The 16,681-nt window shown below is 54.3% G+C and overlaps 5 protein-coding genes across 5 annotated transcripts; 3 read left to right on the plus strand and 2 right to left on the minus strand.

Moving 5' to 3' along the window:
• Positions 1–4,990: 4,990 nt before the first annotated feature.
• On the plus strand, positions 4,991–5,380 carry MAM_05721 (uncharacterized protein; the record flags this gene model as incomplete). Its single annotated transcript, XM_040824519.1, has 1 exon — positions 4,991–5,380. One exon carries the CDS (start codon positions 4,991–4,993, stop codon positions 5,378–5,380), a length of 390 nt encoding a protein of 129 aa, XP_040677498.1.
• Positions 5,381–5,835: 455 nt separating this feature from the next.
• MAM_05722 (SAM and PH domain-containing protein) lies at positions 5,836–8,416 on the plus strand (the record flags this gene model as incomplete). Its single annotated transcript, XM_040824520.1, has 3 exons — positions 5,836–5,838; positions 5,906–6,109; positions 6,170–8,416. The coding sequence occupies 3 exons, from the start codon at positions 5,836–5,838 to the stop codon at positions 8,414–8,416; spliced, it is 2,454 nt and encodes an 817-aa protein (XP_040677499.1).
• Positions 8,417–9,378: 962 nt separating this feature from the next.
• On the minus strand, positions 9,379–10,344 carry MAM_05723 (superoxide dismutase; the record flags this gene model as incomplete). Its single annotated transcript, XM_040824521.1, has 2 exons — positions 9,379–10,010; positions 10,125–10,344. 2 exons carry the CDS (start codon positions 10,342–10,344, stop codon positions 9,379–9,381), a joined length of 852 nt encoding a protein of 283 aa, XP_040677500.1.
• An 895-nt stretch (positions 10,345–11,239) lies between these two features.
• MAM_05724 (FK506-binding protein 2 precursor) lies at positions 11,240–12,423 on the plus strand (the record flags this gene model as incomplete). Its single annotated transcript, XM_040824522.1, has 2 exons — positions 11,240–11,692; positions 11,776–12,423. The coding sequence occupies 2 exons, from the start codon at positions 11,240–11,242 to the stop codon at positions 12,421–12,423; spliced, it is 1,101 nt and encodes a 366-aa protein (XP_040677501.1).
• A 672-nt stretch (positions 12,424–13,095) lies between these two features.
• MAM_05725 (uncharacterized protein) lies at positions 13,096–14,957 on the minus strand (the record flags this gene model as incomplete). The annotated part of the gene is made up of 3 exons (XM_040824523.1): positions 13,096–14,599; positions 14,645–14,701; positions 14,785–14,957. The coding sequence occupies 3 exons, from the start codon at positions 14,955–14,957 to the stop codon at positions 13,096–13,098; spliced, it is 1,734 nt and encodes a 577-aa protein (XP_040677502.1).
• Positions 14,958–16,681: the final 1,724 nt, after the last annotated feature.

The raw sequence follows: 16,681 nt of genomic DNA on the forward strand, positions 1-16,681 counted from the left end.
GTTGATGTCGAGCGCTTGCGTGCACGACCCGCATGCCATGCTCGTACTCCCGCTTCTTTCTGATGTTATGCCAACTCATGTCATGTCCTAGTTGACTCCTCCAGCCTAGTTTCGGGTCCTTGTCGTGTCATCTGTCTCATCTCATTGCCGGGCGCTTACGGCATGTTGCGCATTCATTTGATGTTAGCGGCCCTGCTCTGTACGTCTTCTCAACCGCGATGCTGACGATTCTTGCACTGGCCAATCTATTTTTAATATAGCTCAAGTGAACCCTCATGTCTTACTGGCACGCTTGCCATGGGGGCCTCTGCGAAAACCGCAAACGCAGGTGGCGCCGGCCCTCGGCGATGGGTGTTACACGGCTGACAACGGCCATTGACAATGAAGGTACGGAGTACTCCTCCGGAGGAGAGATATGAATAAATGGCCAGTGCTCCCGGTCTTCCACCCACGCGAAGTTGAAGTTGCCACTGGCGCTCAACACTGCCTCGCCGCATCAGACATGGTGGGAAATATTTGCCTGTCGCAAGCTGGGTCGAATGGCCAAATCGACACTTGCCAGGTTCATGTCCATCCGTGGCATACCTCCCACCGTGGACATTCACCAGAACTCACGTCATCACAGGTTGGCTGTGAAGTAGCCCTCCCCCGTGTCAGTATCACAACGTGTCCGATGCTCGCAACGGAATAGCAGTGGACTGCAGAATAAGACAAAACGGAATACAGGGTACATGAAGCAGCTATTCGCCTGGCCACAACTTTGCAAGTAGTACGGCGACTGATTGAGGCGCACAGTGTGCTCGCGTTAGATCGACCTAACTGGAGCTGAGAGAGCGAGATGTAACCAATAGTAGTAGGCAATATCAGACGGATTGCTCAACCATGGTAACAGCCTAATAAGGCGCCGATAATTCCATGTGCTCGTCGGGCCATTATTGCTTTCCCACTCTTTTGGCCCGCCCGTCTTGTCTTGGGATTACATCATGTTCCGCCGAACGTGTGATGCCATCTCGCAGGTACCGCCGATGCAGTTGGCCGTGGACATACGGCCTCGGCGTCGTCAAGGACACACCGCCACAACAACTGTCGTACGTGTTGAGGTTCATGCAAAAGCCAGCCCTAGGGACCGGTTAGGCAAAAGGTATCAGTGCATCGCCCGCATCTCCACTCACGGCGAAGAAGAGCGTTTGCCGTGGTGGAGCGTCGGGAAACCAAGCCGGTTGTGCAAGCTTGAACGTGGATGGACTAACGTAACGCCCTGGACGTTGCGATTAGCAATGCGGGATGCGAAAAGCCGGCCAGGTTCTGACGGCCTTCATGTCCACAGCGAACCATCACGGCTTCAGCACAGAGCCGACAGAGCCGCATCATAAATACATCATGCAAATACTCGACCGTTCGACAATCCTAGACTCCTAACCCTAGACCCAAGGCTCACAAAGTGCCTCGATCTTTTTCTTCTTCTTTCCGGTCTGAATCGTTGGGCGGGCTCGGTTACGGCCATTGATAAGTGCATCCATGATATACTGTTTCGTTGTCCCCAAGCTGGGAGTTGGCCCGCCATCTGCGACATTGCAAATAATCACGGGTTCCTCCATTGGCGCAGAGTGCGGTTCAACCTTCACTCAGCAATTGATCCATCCTGAGTAACTTGGCTTTTTGTCTGGTCAGCTTGGACTTGGCTTGGGCGCAGCCTGCCTCCTGGATCATGACGATGTGGAAGGGCCACAGCAGCGATGCGCCATGTTTGTGATACGGCACTATCAGTTGATTCTCGGCCGCGACTAAAGCCGCCCCTTGTTTAAGAGTCCAAAGCATACGTTGCAGTATAGAAACGGTACCGATGGAGCTCTGTGTTTCCACTTCATTCGCCGTGTCCGCCGGTATCACTGTATCGCACAATCGTTGACGCCGCACCGAGTACTGGAGACGGTGTTGACTGAACGAACTTCTGCTACCATGTCATGGCACGGAAAGGAGCATTAGCCTGAGGCACCAGCGCCACCCTGCGATATTTAACTTCGAAAAACCTAGCCAAATGATACTGTCAGTTCGTGGACCTGGACCGGAACATGGAGCTCCGAGAACTGCGCTGCAATTAATAAATTCCAGTCATGAGTAAGCAGTCCGACGATGGTGAGTTCATTGACCATCCATACCGAGTTCGTTCAATCGAACTTTATACTCGACATGGCTTTGTTGATTTCGAGAACCATGATTTACTCCTTGGTGCAGTTTCCGGGTACCGCTGGAGTATTCTTTTCATTCTGACCGCAACGAGCTATTAATGCGAGGTGGCCGGCGTTTTCATAACGGCCAAAGTCAGACGCCGCGACCTGCGCTGCGATTTCCGCTTTGATCGCCCGGCTCATCAGCAGTAGTCCGGGGATGAGACATCCCGTTTGCCACCACTCCATACCAGTATCTCAATCCAATCTGCTAGGATCAGGAGTGTTGAGCCATCGCACACTGTGCGTTGAAGCAGGGTCTAGCCCAGCTCCCTGATCGTCTATACACCACTTCCACCCCCAGTTAGCCCGTTCTTGGCAACGTGTGCAATATGGTAGGGCATCAACAATACTGCTTCCGTAAATCCCTTAACCTTCAAATCCCCTTTCTGAAGGATCGTATTTCCACGAATGCCAGCGGCGGAATGAGCGTTCGAGGATACAGACGACTGAACCATTTGGTGTTACGTCGCATTTCCGATTACGGCTCCATTGAACTTTTCCAAGTCGATTCAGGATCCCAATGGAGTGTGTGGCCCGGCAACTTGCGAGCATATTGGTAACGCGAATGGTATCCCGTTGGAGGCTGGAGCTATCACAAAAAGTCTGCGTGGCTGAGAAGCTGGCCTCATCCCCCGTGTCCGACATGCCATCGCAGGCTGGCCCTGGTTTCCTTCTTCTTATTCGCCTGCCATCTTTTCAAGCTCCACGAATACCAGCCTATGGTGCCGCTGACACTAACCACCTTCTAAATTGACCAGAGGAGAAGATGCACGACAGAGATTCCTTGGTTTCCGTGCACCTGACCATTTGTTGCCACAAAAGGTCTCGTGGTAAGATGCCATCGGCCGAGACCTGCGTCTTAGGCAGCCAAGTCTAAAGAAGCGGTGGAAATCTTTGAAAGTTCCACATGAGCTGTTGGCATTGCTCTTGTGCTCGTTACAACCTCCGTCTCAAATACTACAGCCATTGAACCACCACGCCATTGAATACAGTGTTGACAAGGGCAGGGCCGTCAAATTCCTTCGTGAGCTGACCAGGCATTTTGTCGCCTCCTGTTAAACAATTGGCCGAGAAGTGAGGGGTAGGTACCGTTGGTATCCGCGATGCCCCTTCTTCGACAAACAGAGCATGATCCCAAAAAAGAAAATAGAGCCTGAAAACGTGACTGCTCCATATTCAGGGGCCACCACTTTCTCCTTCGTGTACTCCGTAACGTTAATCGTTCAGGGTCACAAAGAGCGGAAACAAATGCGAAGCTGCAGAACATCACTGCTGCGGGAGCAGCCGATGGTTGACAGGCTTGTGATGAAAACCTGGTGCATCGCCGGCTTCAAGGCAGTTTCAACAACTCCAAGCCAAGCCAACGCCACCTCGTTGATTCTCGAGGCCTATGGAATTCCGGATCATGACCGATCGACAAATTTGACACTTTGAGAACGCTTTTCGACCTGATCAAGTCAGCAACTCCTGTTGATACCCAGAGTCCCAACTGTGAGTATAGAGCACATCACATCGCACATTGGTTACCCTTCAATGCTAGTACTGAGAACGACAGGTGCTCCTTTGTCGGTGAAGGAAAGCCGTGACTCACGGGTAGTGGATATAGTCTGGTGCATCGGTTTTCTCTCTAATGCCAATACTCTCCCCACTCGAGTTGGTGACACTTTGATAGACAACCAAGACGGGAAAGATTCGACGTTGTAGTCGTAGTCGCACTATGAAGACGAAATAAAAAGTCGCAAAAGAAACAAGAATTCACGGCCAGCGACCTCGAGCCTTATGTATAACGGAATATGAGGCTGATTCACCACGGCGCGTGTCCTGTCATGGAAAAACGGGGATGCCATGTTTACTACTCCGTAACGAGTCGTGAACCTGCTGCAGGCCGGGGAATCGGGAATTGAAACCACCAGCACGGGCAGCGGGCCAGAATTGCGCAGGAAGCAGGAACGGCCTGCCGCCGTGGCTGCCGGCCGATAGAGAGCCCAGTGCTGGTGGGACGAAACCATCAGGCGATGAAGAAGGTCAACACACCCACGGAGCAGCGGGCTGGAGGACATGTGCATGTGGACACCAGTAGCCCTGCTCTTGCATCGATGCCGGCAGGGATGCAATGGCTATCAGACAAAAATGAGGCCTTGTAAATGAAGGTCGGCCATGACGGTACGGGACAGAGACAGAGCACACATGGCGCCGTGACATGGTCTTGGATCAAGTCTTGCAGTCCGTAATGCGGAGGAGTATCTTGATCCTTGGGCGCGCGAGTTTTGATTACATGGAAGGTGAGTGCGGACCACGGCTGGCACAAGGCCGGTATTGCTAAAGCCGAGGGCACGTGTTCACCGGTGGGGTATGGAAGCGTCAGTCAGTGCCGTGCTGTACTGTCTCGCTTGGCTGAGTCGTCTCACCCGTTCCATCACGATTGATTCAACTCAACTCGCCCATCCATGCCCAACCTCCGCAGCCCTCCACCAAGCTCCGTCCACGAAATACATTCGTTCATTCGTACTTACCTTCTCCGTACGGAGTAGTACTAGTACTCCGCACCGTGACAGGGAGCCCCAAAGGCATCCTGCTCAGACATCATGGCGCTTAGACACGAGAAGACGCTCTGAGTTTGGCATAGGCTCGGCAGCTGGACGTTGTGCGATGAGCCGTTCGTGCCATTCATCGGCTTGCAGGCTGGACTCCCAACATCCCAACCGGACCAACTCGTCTTACTTGCTCATGGCAGCCAGTTAGCGCTGTTTTGACTCTCGATGGCCGTCTTTGACGACTCTCAACTCTCGACAACCCTCTCAACAGCTATCTGCACCACCCCCATGCTCAATATCGGACGGACTCTGTCTCTCCTCCTGCCCCCTTGCCACTTCTGGACGAGATGGCACGACCCCTCCTTGACGAGCCTATCACAGCAGCCTTTCGACACCATGCATAAACGCCTCTGGCAGCTTGCATCTAAGCCGTCCAATTGCCCTCGCCGACTTCGCGCCCAGGTCGACCTGTCTGTTGATATGGCCAAGCGACAGATCTTGTCTAGCAGGGTTTGCAGAAAGCTAGTCCTCGTCAGTGGACTTGCGAGACGTCTGCCACGGAGTACTCCGTACATGGCCGCTGTCTCTGCGGTCTGCGCTGTGATGGGCTTGTGATGGAAGCTGCGTTATGCATCCTCTGCCTCTCGTTGAGGAGTCCCTGGTCATGTTGTCTTGCAGGCCATGGACCATGGATGGCTGTTCTGTCCTGTCCGCCGACCACCCATCTTTCCCCTCCCGCAACCGCTTCCACAGGCGTCTTGGTGGCCCGGAAAGATGGCAAGGCCTTGCCTAACATCGCTGGGTGATGCAACCATCCCCCATTACTACATAATAATGAACACTGGCCACCCGCCGTGGTGTGTCCGTCTTTCCTTCAGTTTGGCCATCTTGTGAAGCCCCTGAGGGCATCAAAGTAGAGAAATTACTCACAGCCGGCAACGGCATCGCCTCTACAACATCCATTTTGTGAGCCTCACCACAAATGTCTGCTGGGAACAATTCTTTCCCAAAACAGAACCACAAATTTTCTCCGTCTGCTTCTACGCACCCGGCTTCACACGGTACCCAACATGGTTTGTTTCTCCCTTCGCCTGAAAACCTGATCCTCACCCAATCGCCACTAACACAATTTCTTCACAGGATTTCGCCTACTGTCGTTCTGGCGACATACAGGCCTACCGAGAGATGCGCCAAAAATCTACCAGGGATGCATTCTTCCGCTTACAAAGTGACTCTCAGTTGCAACGGCCGGCATCTGTAGCTACAGAGTTTGTCGACACAGACTGGGACGAAGAAGTCATTAGTGAAGCTGAAGATAATTCCCCACGCATTAGTCTGCAGTCGGTAAGCTCATACATGAATGCTTTAAACAAACACCTTCTGATATACCTCTACATCATGCAGTCTGGGCAACCGAGTTTTACAACTGTATCATCATATGATGAAGCACCGACTCCCCGGTCGAGCAGGGGACGCGAGGCATGCCCCGAGCATTTGCTCAAGCCAGTAGAAGGACCACGCGGTCCTCATCTATTCCGAAGCTCAACAGACCTGTCCCTGGTAGAAGATGACTTCATTTTGACCCTCTCGCCAATATCTCCGAAAGCTCAGAGGGGCATTGGCGACCTTTTGGATAGGTCGGCGATACCACGAAAGACCAGTCCTCTTCAGTACACACATATAGAGCTTAATTCTGTGCCCCTTGCGTCGTGGACTCCGGAGATGGTCGCACAGTCGATGCTCAATGCTGGCATTGAGTTGTCTGTGGCCGATCGTTTTATTGAGAATGACATCAATGGCGCCATTCTGATGACGTTGAAGTTTGAGGACTTGCGGGAGCTTGATATTCAATCTTTCGGAATTCGCACAAAAGTATGGCATCAGATTCAGACACTTAGAGATAGTAGACCCTCCTGCCCCCGACCAGCCACACCGATCGAGGACGCGCCTAGCAGGGAGGCACGTAGGGAACTTAGAAGCAAGGGTGAGACCGAATCGAGTAGGAGCCAGAGCAACAAACGTCGGGCTCGTCGCAAGCTCTCTGCTGACGAAGATATTGTCCATCCAATGGAATCAGTCTCTATCATCGGTATTGAGCAAGTCGTCCCAAAGCCTCATCACTGCTCAAAAGGAGAGAAATGCTCCAAGTGGAGGCGGCAGCAAAGACTTCTCGAAGACTTCAAGAAAGCCCACCCAACCGTTGACGCTTACGCGGGAGGTACAGTGATGATATACGGAGATGCGGGCAACCCCGAAACAGCCAGGGCCATTGACCCTAACGAGAATTTTCGGCCTGTATCTGACGCTGTTCCTTCTGTTGTGGCTTCCTCTGATGTCATGGGTCCTGGCGGCTTGCCTCCTTTGCAATATCTTCAGGAAGCCACATTGCGAGGCATTCAAGCTCGAGATCCCCAGGATAACGTCCGCCAGTTCTTGAAATTTCAGCAAAAGAGTGACTCGAATCAAGTGCCGCCGACGCCACCATTTGAGATTCTACCGCCAACCAAGATGCCTCATCAAGGCTTGCGCCAACTGCCTAAGCTCTTCATCCCTGGAATACCAATTCGAGCAGCTCCTTCGAGGACATCTACGATCCCTCAGCCCACTGCGCCTCAGCGACAAGAACTGCCTGCTTGTCAGATGGTGCAGCAAGCGCAACGACAAGCGACACAGCCAGCGGAGTTCGCTCCATACCGCATGAACAAGGCGGAACCCTTATCCCCAGATTTGGGGACTTCCCGAAGTCCGTACAGGTTTGGCACCCCATTTTCCGAAATGGACGTCCCAATCGCAGCAGTCCCCGTTGGGCCAGTAGCTCGCGACGCGTCACAATCCGTACCTCCGGATATGAACTATCGGGCCTCGCCTTCCCCTCGATCCCAATCAAGAGCGTCCAGCCGGCGCCCTTCCTTCCCAATTCTCCCTTCCGTCAATGAATATGGCGTGGCACTCCAGACATCTAAAACACCGTCCCCAAAAAGCTCTTCGCCCATCTACCGCGTGCGGCAACAGCCCCTTCGGGCGCCTCCTCGCTTCAACTACCCCTGGTCTCCAGCCTCGCGTGGCAAATTTGAGGACGCTATCCCTCCTGTGTCAACTCTCCAGCCAGGAGCTGACCATGAAGCAGCAGCAGTTACCAATGGCATTACACATCAAGGCCCGATGAAGAAGCGAAAGACACGGCTGCTCCGTCGTGAGTGGCAAGATGGATACTTCACCCTCAAAGGAACCAGACTCAACATGCACAAGGATGCCCGAGAAGTGGACCGGACCCTCGAGTACATCGACATTGATGACTATGCAATTGCCTGCTCTAGCCTCGCATCTACTTCCAAGCTCAACGCTGCCTTCAAAGCAGTTCGTATCTCTCATAACTGTGGAAAGAGTGATCCAGTTGGGGCTTTCAGCTTTCAGCTTATTCCCCAAGACAAGAATGCCGGGGCTCGTTTGCGAAAGCGAGATAGTTCTATCAATGGTGTCAATGGCAACGCCATCCCGTCTGAGGGTGTCAATGCAACAGGGAAGACGCACCATTTTGCTGTCAAGAGCCGCGACGATCGCATCGATTGGATGCGCGAGCTGATGCTAGCAAAAGCTATGAAGCAGAAGCGCGAGGGTTTCGAGATTAGCGTTAACGGAAACATGATCTAGGTCCACCAGATCAGTTTCATTCCTCCTGTCGATTCCGTGTCATTACTGCCGCAGCAGGTCCCATCATTGATCGAACGACGCAGCGCATGGTTTGCATACTAATGAATGACCTGACCTCACGAACCAAATACTCACACCACTCTTTACGCTACCTCGCAACCTTTGGACTTCTGTAATGCTATTGAATGAAGCTCATCTATCTTTGAAAGCAGGAGGATGGTCCGAACGATGCTCCAGCATGCCCTTTTTTGTCATGTCTGCTGATCGATGCGTTATGCCGTTTCAACATATCTACATTTCTTATTACGTACATGTGACTCTCCTTTTTCCGCGAATTGGATGAGCAGGATACCATTTTGGATTTCAAATTCGCGTCAGTCAATTGACTGCGGTTTTTAGCCGAACTAGCTGGCATTTTTAAAGCCCAAAACTTCGTGTCAACTTGCATCTGTGCACACAGCCTAGTGTGTGGGTAACTGTAAACTCTTGATTGCCATTATGCGTCGAGTGACATGGAACCCCGAATAGGACCCTATTGCGGGCACTTTTCAACCCATGTCTTGGTAAGCTTCATTTGAAGCCTTTGGATTCTGGAACATTACATGATCAGAACTTTACTTGACGAAGCTACCTTGCACACGGCTTCAGGCCAGTAAGCCCACGTAGATGATTTACATGTACTCCGCAGTCATTTTCTGTCCAAAGTTCTTCCAGTCGCCGTGCGTATATGCACACAAGTACAGTCTATCTTGCTATCTTACAGTAATTGCAGCACGCCTCCCTATCCTGCTGCTATGACAGAGTAGGTAGCAGCAAAAAAAAAAAAAAAAAAAGAGAGGGAGAGAGAGAGCAATGCCCCTTGATTCGGAGCGGTATCAGAGATGGGCCTCGATGCTTCCTCTTCCTCCCTCCTCGCAGTCTGCACCCCCAATTCTCTACCATGACATTTTCCCTTTCTTACACTAGGCTGTCCCCTTGTATGCCGGTCGGCAAGATCGGGACTTGTGAGCGACCGTCTCCCAGTCAATCAGGTCCCACCAGGCCTCTGCGTAGGCAGTCTTGCCGCCGTTGCCGCCGACCCCGACGCCCCAGTCCAGCAGCCAGGCGTGCTCCCAGGTGTTTAGGCACAGTAGGGGCTCGAGCTCGATGCCGCCCGGGGGCAGGTCGCCGGAGCGCTTCCTGCTGCCGAGGACCTGGTTCTTGAAGTAGGAGCGGGCGGAGCCGTCGCTGCCCACGGTGCTCATTTCAGTGGGCTGGGCACGCCAGTGGGCGCCCGGGTAGGGCGAGCCCGCGAGGTAGGTCGGCAGGAGGCGGAAGTCGTTGAGGCCGGCCTTGACGAGCCAGACGAAGCCGGGGCCGAACATGGCCGAGGCGGTGATGACAAACTCGCGGCGCAGCGTGTCGATGGAGGAGAAGCAGGCCTCGAGCTCGGCGCGGAGCGTGCCGGGCATGGGCGTGCCCGTCGGCGAGATGCCCTGGAAGAAGAAGTGGTTGTTGTGCGCCATGGAGGCATAGTTGAAGATGGGGGCTTGGCTGGGCTCTCGCGCCGTCAGAAGGCTGATGGTCTTGGTGTCCTTGTCTTCGAGCTCGGTGCCTGGGCCCAAGTTAGTAGACGCGGGTGGGCTTGGCGTTGGGAAAAACGTTTGAGGGGTCGTGGAAGGGACGGGCCGGCTTTTTCTTTCTCGGTCCCGAGGCAGCGGGCACGTACCGGCTGTCAGGGCATTGAGCTTCTCTACCATTAGTGTCATGTAGTCTGACCACGCGATTGCGAAGCCGCCCGGGCTCATGAGATTGGGAACGCCCTGGGAGAAGTCGTGTGGCAGGGTCGGGACTTGATGTAAGCTTCTTCGGGTGTTGGCGGCGGTGCGGAGGAGGCCGAGGTCGAGGAGGCTTTTCCCTGCGCGCGGTAACAACCGTGATCGAAACATTGTGGGTGGTGGCGGTTCGAACGGCCGTGTATGAGAGGTGGGGGAGTGCGCGCGCGCAGGAGAGGAGGATTGATACAGGAGGTTGCGAGGTGGTCCGATCTGATCTTGGTCCCCTTGTTTATCGCGAGGTTTTTGTAGTACATGCGAGCTCCCAGCTCTGCACTTTTTTTGAAGCCTTGTTCGTGCGGCTCCGCTGGCTGTGGCTGAGGCCCAGAGGCGTGGCGGTGCCGGAGGAATCGCCCGACCCCAACTAACCGTGACGGGAAAGCGTGGCTGCTGCGTTACCCTGTTCAGGACGGGGTAGCAGCGTCACCCCGACCAGGTACAGAGTACATACATGTAACGTACTCTCGCCTGGTCTGGATTGGTCACCTGCTGGCTAATGGCTAATGGTGACCTCAAGACTTCCCACCATTCTCGCCATTCTCACCACTCGCACGACGATTCTCCTTGTTGTACTGCACCACCCGGTCTGGCTGCCGACTACTCTACGACATCATTTACCCTTTGTGTGTCCCTGTCCATTGGCTTTCTCCGCGACGTGGACGCTTCTACTGCTTCTTGACTGGCCTCTTGTGTGGGAGCTCGCTGTTTCATCTGCTGGTCGAGGAGAGAGATGCAGATGTGACTTTGACTCGCGTGGCGTCCTAACAGCATCTGCGTCCATCATTCTCTACGCCTTACTGACGCGACGACAAAAACAACTCTTGTCAACCACCCAGGCTTGTCCAGACTCAGCCAGCAACGACGCCTGGCTGCTCGCTCGTCTGTCGTATCACGACCGATTGCCTGTCACGATCGATTCTCGTTCTTATTTTCCATTTTTCGACAAATTTAAACCCGACCAGCCAACACGGACTTCCGGGCTGCACCATACTCCAGAAATCCCGCCGGCATGGGCACCCATCTGCCCACTCATACAGCTGTTGAGCCTGCCATGACCATATTGCCGGCTGTTTCTTCGACCATTGCCGCCATGACCGCGTCAAGTACCACGGCCGCACCCGCGTCCGCGTCGGGCTCTCCGCATGACAGCCCAGAAGGCGAATGCCAGCTCCTAGGCTCTTTTGCCCTGATAGTCCAGGCAGCACTGGGAGCCCTGGCTCTCCTGTCGCTGGTGTATAAGCGGTACAGGGAACGTCCACAGCGACCGCTTAAGATTTGGTTCTTTGACGTGTCCAAGCAAGTATTCGGCTCCGTCCTGGTGCACATTGCCAACATATTCATGTCTATGCTCACTAGCGGCCGGTTCTCAATAAAGCTGGAGCCGGGCACCGTACAGGCACGGGCCGACGAGCCTTATGTGCCTAATCCCTGCTCATTCTACCTCCTCAACCTGGGCATTGACGTGAGTAACTTGCCCGCCGCCCTCTCTCCCTCTCTGCCCGAAACAGTCGGAACCAAACCACAAACGCTAATCATACCAACTAGACAACACTGGGCATTCCCATTCTCATTGTCCTCCTCAAAATCATCACCGGCCTCGTGGCCTTGACCCCCTTGGGCAAGCCGGCCGAGTCCATCCAGTCAGGCAACTACGGCAACCCGCCCAGTGCATGGTGGTGGCTCAAGCAATCCGTCATCTACTTCTGCGGCCTCTTCGGCATGAAAGTCTGCGTCCTCGTCATCTTCATCTTCATGCCGTGGATCTCCAAAGTCGGCGACTGGGCGCTCTCCTGGACCGAAGGCAACGAAAAGCTCCAGATAGCCTTCGTCATGATGATCTTCCCGCTCATCATGAACGCCCTGCAGTACTACATCATCGACTCGTTCATCAAGATGAAGGAACCAGAGCACCAACGCCTCCCCTCGGACGACCCAGACCATGGCATCCCCACATACAGCGGCACACAGCTGCGCAGCCAGGCCGAAGGCAGTGACGCGGACGACAGCGACGGTGACGGCAGATTTGACAGTCGCAGCCGCCCGCTCCGGCCAAGGAACGGCCTCCAGAGCACCGCGGAGGAGGAGTATAACCCCGACGTGGATGGGGATGCGCCCACCGTCATCGGAAGCAGTTCAAGCAGGGCGAGATTGGCCCGGACCAAGGTGTCCACCGAGCTGTATCCCAAGGAATAGAATAGCCAGTGTGTGCCTGGTTTTTCCTTCTTCTTTTTTTGTTCGGCAGAATGTGTCATCTGGACACTGCGATATACTTGTGATTTCAGCGGGCAATTATACAGATGAACTATATACAACCCATTCGGGGGGCTTGTCTTGGGATCCTGTACGGAGTACTCTAGTATATGTTGAATCTGGCGCCAGTTTTACCTTTTTACAGTATTTCCCGCCATCGTTGTATACTGTATTGTTTCCCGTGACAGCACAAGTCGACACGTGTTTCATGCAAGTGCGGGCTATGTAAACAAAGGTCCGCAATCACTCGTCGTTTTGGTCGTTGTTCGGTCATTACACCACATTGAGCGCTGTATTTAAATGCGACGAAATCAATACCACGTCTCAAAAAGGCCCTCTGGCCTTCTATGCAAAACAGCTGGGCTGGTTCCGCCCCCTCCATGACACCTATTATACATGAGCTGGCAAGGGGAAAAAAGGCGTAATTGCTTGAGAAGCTGCAAGCGGGAAAGAAAAAAAAAATCTTGTACAGGTAGCTCTGGAAAAAAATTTGTCGCCCGTATTTGGGGAAAAAAAAAAGGCCTTGAGAATCAAGCCCATTGAACCGGAAAACGCCTCACCAGATTCAATACTCAATTCGTTTCCGTGAGGTCATACAGTTGGCTTCATCGTTTTTTATCGGGACTGGTACGTCCTTTGCCCGGGATATGCTGCTGTGGCGGGTTCCTGAGCTGGCGAGGAGTGATGTTGCTGCTCTCTTGGTCGAGAGAATCCAGAGTCAAAGTCGAATCCGCTGTTGTTGGTAAAGGGCGAGCGAGGTGGCGACTGGTTCAAGGTGTTGCTAGGTGGCGGGACAGGATTTGCGGGAGGAAGCGGTCCGGGGGTCCGCTGACGATCGGGGGCGGGCGAGTATTGGCGTTCGGGACCTGGCGTAAATTGGTGGGGAGCGATTGGCGAGTAGCTTCTGTGTTCGTTGTCGAGAGGTGATCGGAGCTCGCGGCCGTATCCTTGGTCCTCGCGAGGACTAGGCGCGTAAGGGTTGCCGCCGAGAGACCCTGCTGTTTGGATAGGTGCAGGGGAACTTCTCATGCGCGAGTCCATGCCGTAAGGCGATCTACCGCCTGCTGACAAGGGGCCATGATTGTCTCCAGTGCCGGGCCCTCTCATGCCATAGCCCTCAGGGGGCGTGCTCCCGGCCAACTCTCGAGGTGCCGTTTGATCAGTAAGCGGTGATCTGTTCTGGGGAGCGCCAGCTGAGTTGTGGACGCTGTCATGGTCCAGTGGTACGGCCGGCATTTCTGCAAACTGCTCGTGGATTTGATTCAGCCCATAGGGAGAACTGCCCTGGGCAGGGACTGGCGACTGGCGGCCCCCATGTCCCAAAGCCGCACCACCAACAACTGGCAGGGCACCATACGGCTGGTCGTTCGGTCCTCTAGACTGGTTGCGCATCGCCGTGGCTCTAGCGAAGCCACCGGCACCTGCGGCAGCACCATAGGGAATATTGTCATATGGCTGGTTCCCAGGAGCTTCGTAGGGTTGAGACTGTCCACCAGTATGTCCGTAGCCATTTGCGCCGGACATGGGAGCATGGTCATCGTATGGGTCGTTGAGGCCGAAACCTGCAGAATGACGATTGGTATTGAAACTGTTATTATACCCGGGATCTCGAGGTCCGTACGACCCTTGGCGGAGGAGGCCGTACCCGGGAGACTGCGGACTTGTCAACAGGTCTTGTTGACTGTGACCGCTTGAGCTGCCCGGGAGGTCTCCGTATGGGCGGTCATGGTTTACGCTCATGGGACTAACGAGAGCGGGAGACGGCGAATTGATACGGGTGCGGTTCAAGGGCGAGACTGGTGTTCTTGCAAGGTTGGACATTTCCACCTCTTCTTGTTCCATCAAGACTTTTTTAGACCCAGAGCGCTCCCAGCTGGGCATCGGGGGCAGGTCGTCCCCGTTTGTCTTTTTGGAGACGTCAAATTCGGCATACTGTGGTTCGAACTTCGTCGCTGCTGGCGGGGAAAAGTGTGCCTGCATGGGAGCTTGGTTCCGATAGCCTTGGCTCTGGCCATGATAGGGCGGGATGTACGGCTCGTCGAGATACTTGTGCTGGCGGCCGCCAGGCGGGTCGCAGCAGCCGCAGCAGTTGCCGCAACATTTCAAACACTCGAAGCAACTACAGCAGCATGATAAACCACAGCAGCAGCATCGAATAATGCACCAGATAACAGACACGATGATGAGGCTACCGACGATGATGACGGCAATAACAGGCCATCTAAGAATTTGTTAGCAGGAAGCGAAGGAGAAGAGACAGCGGGCCAGACGAGGGACAGCGGCTATGGTCAAGGTGAATCGTACTTGCAAAATGAAGCCTTCATACAATTGTCCCAACTTGAGAAAGCAGTCTTGACATCGGTGACTTTGTTCTGGGCATCTGTCATCACATCCCTCTTGGTCAAGCTTTCAGCGACTGATCGAGCGACGGCATCCCTAATCAATTGCCAGGCCGCAGGACGCAATGATCTCGCCATTGCGACGTCCACCGACGGCATGTCGAAAATCTCTTGTGGCCGTCTCCCAATATATGAGGCGAGAACGGGTAAGCAAGGAGCAAGTTGGCAAGTTTCAGCGCCGTGGCAGTCGGGTAGGGACTGGCTTTAAATCCTGAGGGCGTGCGCCATGCGGCGAAGCAGCAGGTGTCCCCAATGTGGCACAAAGGCTCGAGTCAATGGCCGTCGGGGAAGGCGGCAATAGAGCCTAGGTGGTTGCGTCGGGCCAGCCACGCACACAAGCCGTCAGAGGCTTGATGACTAGAGCGACGACACAGTCGACAATGTGCTCGATTCCAAAAATAAAGTAACGGGCGTGATGCTTAATCATATGGGAGTCGCGGATGGATGAATTGGGGGTGAGGGGGCTTAGACGGCGCCAAAACGTTGCCACTCAAGCCAGATTGCAGCCACGATAATGGCAAGCAGTGGTCTCAGGTGGGTGGGAGGAGTTTAGACTCGGAATTTTCCTAGCGCCGGGCAGGTGTCGACTTCGAGAGCAACGTGGGAAATTCGAATCGCCACAAATGGGAAATTCCATCCAGACCTGACGAGAGAAGGAGATGGCTTGGTTGAGAAGACCTCTGGTGAAGGGTGAAGTAAAGAAATCGAGTTGGCCGTGCTGAGTTTCTGGCCACTTTTGCCGCCGACGTGTCGCGAGCGCGTACCATGAATTGAAACGGCTTCAAACGGTTCGGATCCAGCGTGCAGCCGTCAGTCCCCGCGGAGACTAGGTGGATGTGCTCGGTGCAAAGACGAGTTTGAGGACGAGGTATAAAAGGAGCGCACTCGTCGTGGGAACAAGGATGGTGTTTTTTTGTCGAGCGGGAATAGGCAAAAACAAAAGGAGTGGCGCGCGGCGACGTCAGGGAAACAAAAGGAGCCCCTTTGCTGGGTGACGGAGGGGAGAGCCGCCGTACGCGGGCGTGTCTGATATTGGGGATTGTCGACAGGAGGAAAGGGGGGGGAGGCGCGGGAGAAAAGAGCGAGAGGCACAGCGAGGAAGCGATGAAGATACGGTTGGTGATGGAAATTCCTGTGGTGGTGCGAGATCTGGACCTGCATTCAATTGACAAATCGACGAGAACAGGGAGACTGAAGGGTGAGCTGATAGGCCGACTGATCAGCTAATGGGTCAGCTGCCGGGGGCCGTTGCTCAACTCGTCGCAAGTACCTGGCAGGTATCTGGGCACTCAGTACGTACTTAAATAAGAGGTAGGTACTCCGTACTCCGTAGTATGGCCGCTCAAGCACTTGCTCTAGCTGTCCTTGTTGCCGCACTTTGGTGTACGGGGGTTCCTTTATGGGCACGTTCCAGCATGTGGCTTGCACCAGACGTCCAGACTTCTTTTGTTCCGCAGGAGAGTACATTACAGGTACTGTCGCCCCTTGCCATGCCGACTGGTGGGTGGTTCCTCCTTGCTCCTCCAGAAATGCCCCGTGTTCCCCTGGAAAAATGGGCCCAGTCCGACGACCCGCATTGCGTCTCCCCCCACCCGCCATGCCTTTCTAGTTTCCGTCTCTCGTACTCCAAATTCTCATGCTGCTCTCATCGCGGGCTGGACCACTATCTTGGCCGTTCGTCCCCGGGGCCGTCATCTATACATGATATGGAAAAAAAAAAGGGCACTCTTCTGCTTTTCCTGACCGCGGTCGCCGAAAACAGTGTGCCTCGTGCCGCACCGCACCACAACAGCGGAGGACTT

This window comes from Metarhizium album (assembly GCF_000804445.1).
Source record: "Metarhizium album ARSEF 1941 chromosome Unknown scaffold_15, whole genome shotgun sequence".
Lineage (NCBI taxonomy): Eukaryota > Fungi > Ascomycota > Sordariomycetes > Hypocreales > Clavicipitaceae > Metarhizium > Metarhizium album.